This window comes from Triticum dicoccoides, chromosome 7A (genome assembly GCF_002162155.2).
Source record: "Triticum dicoccoides isolate Atlit2015 ecotype Zavitan chromosome 7A, WEW_v2.0, whole genome shotgun sequence".
NCBI classification, from domain to species: domain Eukaryota; kingdom Viridiplantae; phylum Streptophyta; class Magnoliopsida; order Poales; family Poaceae; genus Triticum; species Triticum dicoccoides.
In genome coordinates, this window is record NC_041392.1 from 1,980,009 (window position 1) to 1,992,405 (window position 12,397).

Here is a 12,397-nt window from a genome sequence, read left to right on the forward strand (position 1 = left end):
GAGCGGATTGAGAGAGATGGTTAAGATCCGAGGGCATGGGCTGGCCTAATCTAACGGCGCGCGGGCGGCTGGCCGAAATTTGGGCTGGCGCACTGGCGTCTACTACTCGCCTTATTAGTAGGTAATAAAAATAGATATAGATTTTCCACATAGATTTTTGTTTTAAAAAGCAAAACAACATAACATAATGTATTCAAATTGTGCATGGGGTATACATCCAAGCAGGGGAACAATGTTTGGTTCTATTTAGGAACCTTGCTTATTTCAAATTTAGTTAGATGCGACAAACAGGCACTGACACACACTCATCCAAACAAAGGTCATCCTTTCTTCACAGAGGGTCACCGGAAAGCCACTTGGCGAACATCACGAGGCACTCCTTGGGCTTGTACTCTGGAGCAGTATGCCCAGCACCCTACATGGTAGGTAGTCTACAGATATTACCTCCAAAGACTAGGACAGTAGAGTTTATATATCCTGATTTAGTTATGTAATGGAAAAGATAAGAATAAGGTTCCGAAGCACTTACCTTCACAGTTGCATACGTTAGGTTAGTGGAGTAACTTCTTGTGAATCTGGACAAGAAATTATTTGAATCAGTGTAAGACTTGGGCAACCCTAACCTGCCAACGTTCATTGGGTGAAGGCATTTTGTTCTTAAATTAATTGGTTCAAGACATGGACTAGGCCTACGTGAAAATAGGATATGCACAGGTAATTAAGCTCCAAATTATTGTTATAACACTTGGAAACATATTTTAAGAAATTTTCTGAACATTGAAATATTGTTTTCTCCATACGTTGGAGGAAAAAAATACATTCGATTGGAATAGACCCCCAGTGAAAGAAGTTTCAGTAGGCACAGGACAACTTACCCTGCAACCTGGCCATCAACATACCATGGTCTCCAGTCATCTGTGATAGGCAGGTTAAGAGATCTTATCCATGCTTGAGTGCCAACGAAGGAAAACTCCTTATCATGGTCGCCACTGCATTCAACATCAATTACATATCAGAATCAGAATTTCAGATGAGATTGCAATTTTAGATTAATTTTCTTCTGTGGGTTGGTTACTTGTATATCAGCGCTGGATATCCTTCTCTACGTAGCCTCGAATGAATCTCTACTGTACTTGTGATATCTCTAGTGTACGGTATGTCGCTAACACATCTTTTCCATTCCGCCTTAGTTCCCTGCAGTGTGAGTGTGTGACAACGTTCAGGCACAACTACACCGGAAAAAAAGATTCAGTACAGTACAGCTCTAGAGTAGTACCTGGCGAATGCCAAGACTCTCCCTTACGCCTTCATCATTTGCCCATACATAAGATAGCTGGTAGGTATCGCTCTGAGACCAAATTAACCAACATTAGTTGTGTGAGCAAGAGTGGATACAGTGTAAAGTTAATGGGAATTGGATGCACTCAACTCTACACTTGAAGGGAAACAGGAGATCATCACCAACCAAGTACTCCACCCTGAGCCCACTTGTTTCATTGCTTGCTGTTGCCTGCTGAATCCCGGGGCTCCATATCAACTCGCATGAGGGCTCCAGGATGTGGGACAAGTTGATATCTTTTGTGCACTATTTGTCCATTGTTAGTAGAAACTAGTAAACACAACTCCTCGTGTTCCAAACATGGTAGCTTCAACGATAGATGTTTTATCTTCTATCTTTACTGATTGACAGGAGAAGATAATATCTCGTGTTCTAGGGGAAACTTACATTGTCAATAGCTTGAATGGACTCGGCACATAACGCATTGGGTGGATCACTGTAGTTTCCTCCACAACTCTCCTTGGCAAACTGTGGATAAAATTTCTTTGCATTCTGAGTACACGACACAACTCATGAAAACTTCAATTGTATATACGGTCATCTGCTTAGTACTGTAATACCATAGTAATTCTACTGCTACTACTGTTAGTACTTATGTGGGAGGATGGATCACCTCATAAAGTTCATCCGACAGCATTCCCATGCCATGAAAAAATTGGATTGTACCAGCTCTGTCAAACCTGTCGTCAGTCACTGGATTCCCAGCAAAGTACCCCTGTAATATTCTTGTTAAGCGATGCAAAGATGAATTTGATGAACAGTAGGCCTAAGCGTGTGGTAGGCCGGTTTCAGGCAAGGCTAACATTTTGCCCTAGTTGCATTTGGGCTGATTCAGGGTAGACAAACTAGAGTAGGTGGGTTTGACCTATTTGTGCATGTTCGAGCTATGATACATGTAATCTTTTTTGGCCTTTAGTCTCAATCTCAATTGCTAACTAGGCTTAAATGTTCAACCTATCCCATACCTTAGATCCAGATAATACAAAATATTCATCGGAAGGACACTACTATCAAAACTTGCTAAATACACCGAGTTCATAGTGCAATATATATTTTTTACATTACACAGGTCCTCTAACTGCGGTTGTGTTGAAATTTTTCGCGATTCCAGAGTCTTGTCTATTTACCTATTTTTAACAATAAAAGACCTTTGTCCTGGATTTATTTCTGGATTTCTGGCGACATGCTTTCAGTGGGAGGAGACGTTCCCGTCGACTACGAGGCATCTACGGTGACTTCGTAAAATCTCAAGATGATATGCCGGCTCAGTCTTTCGGAGGTGCTCATAAGGGCAGGGTGTGCATGTGTGCATTCATAGGGGTGAGTGTATGCGCATTCATAAGACCTTTGGAATTATTTTCTTCCACTGTTCGTATTTTTCCTGTCACGTACGGAACCTCTTATAGATGGTGCTTGCAGCCGCTGGCAGATCCTATAACATAAGGCAAGGAGATGTGAGATTCATATGAAGGAACCCCTGCCTAACCTACCCCCACTCCCGTGCGTCGCCGCAGCTTGGCGGCGGCGGCCTTCTGCTCACGCGCCAGCGACTAGCTCAAGATCGATGCGGTGGATCCAATCTCGATCTCGACAGTGATGGCGGCGGACAACGACGGCTGGGGTGTGGCGGCGGGGCTATAGCCGCAGCGGCAGGTGGCGGCGGCGGCCATGCTGCAGCCGCTCAACCTCCGGTTCAGCTTCTGATCACGATGGTGCTCCTGGTCTTGTTCTACATCACGCGGGCGCACGGGGCGGCGACCCTAGGCTTGGCAGTGGTGGTCATCTCCTCCGTCGGAGGTGGTAGGACTGAGGCTAGGTGGTCAGATCTCAAGATCCGTCATCTAGTCCCAGCTCGAGTTGGGGAGACATAGTTGTGGGTGAAAACGAGCCAACGGCAGGTGATGACGGTGCTCTGTGCCGTTACCTTGATGAAGCATCATTGTATAACTACTATCGACCCACTCGTGCTACTCCGGAGGAAAGCCTAGGATCTAGTCTTCCAGATCGGACGATGACAACACTGCAGTGTCGTTTCTCTCTTGGAAGCATCGTTTGTGGAGCAGTGCTGGAAGACAAAGGCAGGAGGTGGAGCGGCTTTGTCTTGCATGGAGCTTTGGTACGTGGTGGCATGGTGCTGTCGTGTATCAGCGGCGACCGGAACGTGCTCAATAGTTTGCATGCAGGGAGATGGTGCCGTTGGACGTTGTCTTGGCATCGACGGATGTCCGGACTGGCAAGGATGATGCGGCTCTTTTTGCTAAAGATGGGTCAACGGTTCGATGATGATAACAGCTTCTAAAATGTGTGCATGTGGTGTACGCTTTAGGTTTGTTGCACCAGTTGTAGGTTCCGATATGTTATGTGGATGGATCGGCAACGACACTGGATTTAGATGTGGGAAATGAGAGCACTCAACATTATCGAGTTTGTTGGTGTGAGTGGTGGTTTCGGCTGGCTTCATGATGTTCTTGACAGACCTTTACTGAATAATTAATAAAGATGACTACATGCATCCATTGATCCAGAGGCTGGGGATTTTAACCTCCTTTTCCAAAAAAAATAAGGTAAGGAAATGTGGCCACACAGAACTAGTCAGAAATCAGCTAGGACTCATGCTCCAGTTCAGTCACCGAGTGGGCCTAGAAAGTTTAGATAGACTATTCGAAAAGGGATTAATTCTTTAGGCGTCCGCAAGCAAAGACTGTGTTCCTCTACAAACAAAAGGAATAAAATGTAAATCAAACTGCTTCATGATTCTAGGGTCACAAGGAGAAACAAGTTTTTTTTTAAACTATGGTTCAATGATACTCAGATGTATATTGTATAAAACAAGAGTACACAAAAAAGAAGTGATGCATGGGCTAGTCCATGTTATTATGTAGATTCATAAGGAAAGCTTATACATTTTACTTAATATAAATGGACTTCAATAAACCTTGAGGTTAAGAAGTGATTCTTCCCCAGATTCCTTGTCTGAAATTTGTAAACATGTATGTGCATGTGTTAGTGAACAGGTGATACACATGTACAAGAAGTAATCATCAATGAGTTTGTCGTGAACAAGTAAAGTAAATCGACCGAAAAATATTAAAAGAAAGTGGAAGTGATACGGCACTCGAACAATAGAATATGAGGGGCAACATCAATAGATATATAAGAAAATAGTGAGATGTATTGTGTACGGCAAAATCAGTTTATTATTGGTACAATTTGGTCCAACAAAAGACTCAAAGCCCACTAAGAAGAAGTAAAACCTGAAATATCCATCCGCAAAAAACCCTGAAATATTGATTAGTAGTGTCATGCTACAAATGTCTTTCCATTGTGCAACTCATTTCTACAATATTTATGTATGTACCAAATAGCTGGTTTGGATTTAGTTACTACATATCATTTTGTATAAAGCGAAGTCTTAGACTTAACTCAAGTAAGCGAAGTCTTGTATGACAAGATTTATTACTCAACTATTGTACTATTAGGTTTAAATTTTATGTGTTCACTTTTTAAGATTGAATGGGGAACTGTACTCCAGAGCAGCAGTCCATCATCTCAAGATAAGTATAAAGAGTCTTACTTGATATGTGGATTTCCAGGGCAAGAGTGGGTACGATCATACCACAATATGATTCACCACCAATATAAAGTGGGTTTGAGAGGAACTGGGGGTGCTCATGCAACCACTGCATATAGAAGGATAAATTAGAATATATGTGAAAGCATATATAGAGATTGAATATTGATCTCTTTTTCTCATAGCATATAATTAAAATTCAACTCTAATTAGTTTTGGTTAGATCATAGGGCGCGGCCCAGATGAATGAAGTATTACACTAATCTCAGGTTCTCTTTCTTTTGACTGAGAAAAATGATAATCAATCCTGCCACACAATTAATTAATAACTTATTTGCAAGGCAAAAATTTAATAAAAAAAGGAATTTGACATTAAAAATTTGGTTCCCACGTTACAAAGAAGCTCAATTGGGCATAACAGGGGAAGGAAATATGCAGCTGAATGAATTTGTTGGGCTCATACGATGACTGTAAATTTGAAGAACGTTAACTCCCGTGACTAAGTTATCCTCTGATAGATCAATGCTTGAAGTTAGCATATTTTATCCATGCTTGTGGCAATGAGACTCCCGTGTTGCTCCCGTGACGGCCCAGGAAGAAACCCTAGTCACAGCCGCCACCTCCCCCTCCCCTCCTGCCATCTCCCCCTCCCTCATCCTTCTCCGCTCTCTCTCTCTGTGTGTGTGTGTGTGTGTGTGCGCGCGCGCGCTTAATTTTGTAGCTGTTGTGTTATATCCGGTACTGCTTTCTCCAAAAACTGAAAATATGTTCATACTGGCCTTTGCCGGCTTAAGTTGCCTCCAAGTTTTTCCCATAAAGGTACATATCTAATACGGTAATAGCTCCCAAGAATCATTAAACATCTCATCTGTTGATCATTAGGGCTCAAAATAGTTGAAGATATTCGGCCCATTAAGCATAGGTTTTTTCAAAGAACCATCAAGTATAATTTGGAGTGTGATGTGTGAACATATTAGTTTTCTGGTTGAAATTTACAAACATGTTAGAATCTAAAGAGAACTTATGAGTTACAAGTGTAGTTAGGTGTGATGTCTAACAAAGTTACAAGTGTAGTTAGGTATATGATGCCTAACAAAGTTACAAGTGTAGTTAGGTATGATGCCAAACAAAGAAAATGCTCAAGTAGCTTTTTCACAAACCATAATGTACCGTGTGAAAAGCAGAAGGGTCATAACCTTTTTGAGGAAAACGACTAGCATTTTAACCGCCTTGCTATCACTAGATTTAAACCCTTCTTCCGACGTGGCGTATGAGAACCCAGAGCCAATAGGACTATCAATAAAGATTATATTGCTGACCTGCAAAATCATGTAACACGTCAGCCAAAGATGAGTTTTCTTACAGGATGCGAATATTTTGGCACATTCTTCGCGAGAATGAATTTTTAGGACCCGGGTGTCTGGACTCACTTCTATCACCACCGTCCGTGCATAACAAGTCTAGGAGCATTACCAGGCCTACATGAACAGTGACAGTGAAAACAATCTCTCTCCTCCCAACATTCACCCTTGCTCTCTTCCTCGGAAAACAATTCTCTTCTGGCATTTATCTCGGTCACACACGTCTCACAAAAAGAAAGCACTCCTTATCTTTCTCCCGAACTCCTGTCGCTCTCTCACCATTCAAAAGAAGAACAGAGAAAAATGTAGAATAGAGGAGATTGACATAACGGGATGAGTGAAAGAGTTGACGAAACAAGTCGCCTTTGCCATAGTAGCTTGTGGAGACAAGCTGGTCGGGAACAGTGGCCATGAACCTAGTGTACTAATGTCTGACTTATGCTGTGAATGAGCTGGTGATCTCAGCGGGAATCTGTTGGGGTTTAACCATTGCTAGCCCTAGCTCTCTCACACGTTTCGCTCTCTCTCTCTCTGGCTCAAACCGAGGAAGGAGAAGAAGGAAGAAGAATACAGCACGGTGGACACTGGTGTTTCCCGCGCTCGAACGTCCGCCGCACCAACGGCAAATTTTCTTCCCAGAGCTCGAACTCTGTCTCCACAACAATTACAACGATCATCACGGGGCTTTTATACATGGGCCGGCACTGGGGCATTGATCTTCCCGCTCTGCCCACGCCCACCACGCGCACGTACACACACGGGTCGCGGCGAGTCCACAACTATCTCGACGCTCAACCCGGGATCCACTAACTGCCTAGACCTACTTCCACGCGATGAGTGCACGCACACACGCACACCTCACCATGGGCTCGATACGGCTGTTAGAGATAATCTTGACATGGAAGATTCGAGCGTGTGGCCGGGCGCGTGGTGCTACCGAGCAGTGGCGAAGCTGCCGGACCGTAGGCTGGTTGTTAGCTGCATGTGTGTGTGCTAGCCGAGTTGTGCGTTAGTGGACTTAATTAGTGCGTGCATGTAGTTAGCTGGTTAGTGGCCGGGTCATGTGCAAGTAGCCGGTGTGGTCCATGCGTGCGTGAGTTAGTGGTGTGTGTGATCACTGGACTGTGTGCGTGGGTGTGCTATATAAAGTTTACCGAAAATCCTAGACTTACGGACAATAAGTCACGGCGGAAGCTTACGGGATTATGTGTCCCCCTCCTAATCTCCCACCACCTCCTGATTTTAAGTGTGGGGCCATCTGCTTTCCAGTCAACGGTTCCCATGTCAGCCTGTAGGTTCTTGTCCGCGAGTTTGAGTCCGTAACTGTAGCAAAGCTCTAAAGTTTACCCAGCTGTGATGCCAGAAGTGAGGTGCTTGAGGAGAGATGTAGTCTCCAGGTGCGTGTGTGCGCGGAGAGATGAGGTGGATGCAGTCTCTATCGGGATGGACTCGCGTAGGAAGAAGAAGTTGTCTGGCGTCATGGTGGCGTTGATGGCAGAGAGGCCTGGCAAGGTTGGTGCATCAATTCTGCTCTGAGAATTGACCGATGGAAGATGAAGGTGACTGCCCTTGCAGCATGCGGTGCTCACTGAGAGTGTGCCAGACCGGTGTGGGACCCAATCCAGGTAGTGGCTTGGATGGGACACCCGGCTATAGATGTTAGTTTGGTGCAATGTCTGTTTGGTATTTGGCCCGGACATTCGGCACACCTTTATTAAAAGGATAGGAGTAGTAACAGCGTTGCCAAGATGGTGACTTCAGACTTATTGATGTATCACTTTGTATGATCTTTGTGAATAATTAATAATATGGTTGCATGCATCGTCCAGATACAGAGGCCGGGGTACATCCTCCTTTTCTAAAAAAAAAGTCTCTGTCAGGACCGTGGTATGCGCCTGGCCGGCAGGAGAACTCCTCTGAGTAGTACTATGTGTGTACTTCCATGTATGTGTTCGAGGCGTTCATGCACCGCGGCATTCGCCGCAGGGAAAATTATGGTGTCTCCTTCGTCTGACTCTGTCCGGTGTTTGTGTCGCCACGAGGACGCTCGGGGTTCGTCGCCGAGAAGGGTTAGTCTGCCCCAACAATGGCCACGGACCGACACCCGACATGCCCAGCGCGTGCGCACACACGCACTGCACATGCTCGTCGTGGCTTATTCCTAATAGTCACTCCCCAAGCCATGACTATAGGAGGGCCAGGACCTCGACGTCGATGTCGGCGAGGAGGGCCTTCTCCACCTCATCCGCCTTCTTCAGCTTCGTGTAGTCCCACCGGAAGTGTCCGTGTTGGCCGCAGTTGTAGCACCAGCTGCGCTACTTTCCTCCGCCGCCCGACGTTGTGCTGCTGATGTCGTCGTCGTTGTGGTCAAAGCCGCCGCCATGCTGACGGTTCCGTGCCACCCACTGAGCCGCCATGAGCATCAGCTACTCATCAACCCCGCTCGCCGCCAGCCTGTGCGCCCCGACACATCCTCTTCTCGAACGCCTTCAGGCGGCTCAAAGCCTCCTCGAACGACATCTTCTCCACCTCGCATAATTGTTCCATCCCAGCGACGACGGAGTACAAGAAGTCGGGGACCAACTCCAGCAACTTCTTCACCATCGTCAGGTCATCCAGAGTCGACCCTAGCACTGTGTAGTGTGCCGCCATGTAGCCAATCTTCCCGACAAACGCGTCCAGAGTCTCCCCATCCGTCATGTGCAGCCACTCAAACTTGCCGCGAAAGGTGGACATCCACGCCGCCCTAACCCGCTCGGCTTTGACAAAGCGAGTCTTGAGGCTGGTCCACACCTGCGCCACCGTCTTCTTCATCGAGACCTGCATCAGGATATCCTCAGAGAACGCGCCGAACAGCATCGCACTAGCCGCCTTGTTCTTCTTGTCGTCGACCGCCACTTCGCTGGCTGGCGACACTGCCAACGACAGACTCTGGGCATCGAGAATAGCCTCTGCGTTGATTGCCCACACCGTGTAATTGTTTGGCATGAGCATCGGCATCGAGAAGGACATTGTGCCCCCACCGCTACCATGCGGGACAATCGCCATAACCACCGGCAGAATCCTCCAGAAGCTCTGATGCCAATTCTTGGGGTTTAACCCTTGCTATCCCTAGCTCTTTCACATGTGTCGCTCTCTCTCTGCCTCAAACCAAGAAAGGAGAAGAAGGAAGAAGAAAAGGGCATAGTGGACATAGGTGTTTCCGGCGCTCGAAGGCCTTCCGCAGGAACAACAAATTTTCTTCCTAGAGCCCGAACTCTGTCACCACAGCAATTACAATGATCATCACGGGGCATTTATATCAATCCGGGCCGGCGTTGGGGCATGATCCCCACGCCTCCTACCCAGCCAGGCGCCCGATCCGCCCGCTCTGGCCGCACCCACCACGTGCATGCACAAGCACGGGTCGCGGCGAGCCCGCAACGATCTCCACGGTCACCCCGGAGTCCACTAGCTACCTAGACGTACTTACACACGATGAGTGCATGCACACACGCATACCCTGCCACGGGCTCGCCACGGCCACGGACCGGCACCCGGTCCAGCGCGCGCGCACACGCACTGCACATGCCCTAACAGTACAGACAATCTAATAAGGGGGTGCCGGGAGTCCCTGGAGCTACCAGACCTTTTTGTATTCTTCATTTCTTTTACAAATATTATGATTCAAGGGAAAGATTGGCTCAACACCTTGGTCCATGTCTCCGGTCGGTACAGCAAAGTAGGGAGTCCACCTCTGTACCCTTGGACGTCAAACCGGAAGGGCCCTGTACGTACATGTATGGACAATTAATTGGTTATCAACGAGTTGTCTTGCAAATTGCACGCTTCAACATCTTATCATTAATATTTCACAACAAACTATAAAACATGTGTTTCTTTTTTTGAAATGTCAGGAAAGCTAGGCATATACTACTCCTTTGTAACTTAATATATGACAGTTTTCCTCAGTGTCATAGTGTGAAATAGCGTCTTATATTAAGTTACAGAGGAGGTATTAAATAGTCGAGCTTGATTAAATATCATTGTGATATCCCTTGTTCTTTCAACTGGTATAATAATCAAACCTGATGATTTTATTAGTACTACCTTCGTTTTGGTGTATAAGTCATTCATGTCGTTCTAGGTCGACAATTTAACTATCTAAATATGTATTATATGTGACAAAAAATATATATTTAGAAACTACATCCGTGTAAAAATCTAGTGATATACTTTTCATAACATATAACACATATTTTATTCCTCAAATCAATGACCTAGAACTACGCGAATGATTTATCCACCGAAACGGAGGGAGTAGCTCTTTTACCATGCGTGGAAGTGTTGCATATGTGAGAATTGCGAGACCTGTCAGAAGGTAGCTGGACTTTTTTCTTATGGAATAGTAGCTGGTGAATTACCCATCTCGTAGAGAATGCCCGAGAGGCTGGAGCAGCCGGGTCCACCCTGCATCCACAGCACCAGCGGGTCTCTGGTGGGGTCCTTCTCCGACTCGACGAAGTAGTAGAAAAGGTGCACGCCATTGCTTTCGTCCACCTCCACATACCTGCAGGCACCGCTTGTTAGATTTAGATTTACATAAAATGAACACCGGCCTCACTTGAAGAAAACCCGACAAAGAGCATACGTGTTGCAAGCATATATATACGTGGTTGCCCAAGGGAAAAAAGATGGATCATGCGGTACCCGGTTTCCAGGGAGAATGGGAGGGGCCCGTCGAAGCCAGGCAGGTGCGTGATGGCAACCGGCGACGAGTCCACCGGAGAGAGAAGAAGGCAGCAGAGCCACAGGAGTAGGAGCGACCACCAGAATCTGGCCATGGTTGCGATGGTGCTCATGTCGAAGCTTCTTGCCATGGTTGCGATGCTGCTCCAGGTACCAGGGGCTTGGGGCTGCGGCCTGCAGCGTCCCTGGGAGGCGAGGCGAGAAAGAGAGAGCTAGCCCGGCCCAGGCGCTGCGCACCAAGGTGAGGAAGAGAGATGAGTGTATAAGGAGAAATATGGGAGGCCGGGTCAATCAAGCAACAGGGGCCAAGTAAAACTGTCGGTGATGAGAAAGACAAGTTAATGAGCGCAATGCGGACAACGCTACACCTATGTAAATCTACGTGCCTTATCAACAGGCTTAGGTGGAAACGTTTGATTGGAAAAGAAAAAGAAGATGGCCCCATGCATTGAAAATCAGGGGGACTGATTGGTTTTGGATGGACGGTTTACGTAGCTTTTCGTATACAGTTCATAGGTGTAGCATTTTTGGCGCAATGCACTCTACCATTTGGTGTCACGAATCGTTTTCCCTCCCATTTCTTGAACGTGGGTCTATACTCTTTAGTGTAACCGTTGGCAGCTGGAGCAATGCATGGTTGGCGTGGGCCAGAAATGAAACCAGGAATTTGTTTATACATGGCCGCTGCCGACTTCGCCACCCACCGGCGACCGACACCAGCAGCCAAAATCTTAGGGTATCTCCAGCCGCGCCCTTAACAGGCCCTCCCAGTCGATTTTGCCACGCCGACGCTAAAAAACCGGCCCAGTCGCGTTCCCAGAAGCCCGTTTTTCGCCGGCTCAGGCCAAAACTGGTGCCGTCGGACCCAGGCCGAACCCGGCGCCCTGGGGGGCGCTTGGGGAGCCGGCACAAGCGAAAAAGGCGCGTGGGCCCGCCCTGGCAGCGACCCGAGGGCCTTTTCCCGCCATTTCTTGACGCTTTTCCCTCGCATCTATTCCGCTCGCTCGCCTTCCTCCCGCCATGCCCTCCCTTTCTCCCGCCAAACCCCCTCCAGCTCGCCTTCCAGTCGGCGCCATGCCACCGAAGAAGTATGCCATGCCGCGCACGGCGGCAACCACGACTGGCACCTTGGCCCAGCCGAAGCAGAGGAAGCCGAGGGCGCCGCCATCGAAGACACCGGGCATGTCGAGCGCCGAGTGGAGGGTGGAAGTTCAGCGACGCGACGCAGTCACCACCGACCGGCGGAACAAGGCCATTGCCAAGAAGGCCCGCGACAACGCAGCGCGTGCGGCGGCGTCTTCCTCATCGATCGACCACGCGGGGATGATGAATCCACCCGTCGTCAGCCATGCCCAGTACGCGCCCTGGGGACAGCAAGGCGTCGGATCTTCATGGGGA

The 12,397-nt window shown here is 47.5% G+C and overlaps 1 protein-coding gene across 1 annotated transcript; it reads right to left on the reverse strand.

Moving 5' to 3' along the window:
• Positions 1 to 151: 151 nt before the first annotated feature.
• On the reverse strand, positions 152 to 11,217 carry LOC119327884 (serine carboxypeptidase-like 7). Its single transcript, XM_037600957.1, has 14 exons — positions 10,961 to 11,217; positions 10,675 to 10,820; positions 9,962 to 10,038; positions 6,107 to 6,229; positions 4,914 to 5,019; positions 4,275 to 4,312; positions 1,953 to 2,054; positions 1,727 to 1,807; positions 1,430 to 1,585; positions 1,277 to 1,348; positions 1,076 to 1,194; positions 876 to 989; positions 530 to 575; positions 152 to 415 (listed from the first exon to the last, which is right to left on the reverse strand). The coding sequence occupies exons 1-14, from the start codon at positions 11,128 to 11,130 to the stop codon at positions 332 to 334; spliced, it is 1,434 nt and encodes a 477-aa protein (XP_037456854.1). The 5' UTR covers positions 11,131 to 11,217; the 3' UTR covers positions 152 to 331.
• Between the last annotated feature and the right edge of the window lie 1,180 nt (positions 11,218 to 12,397).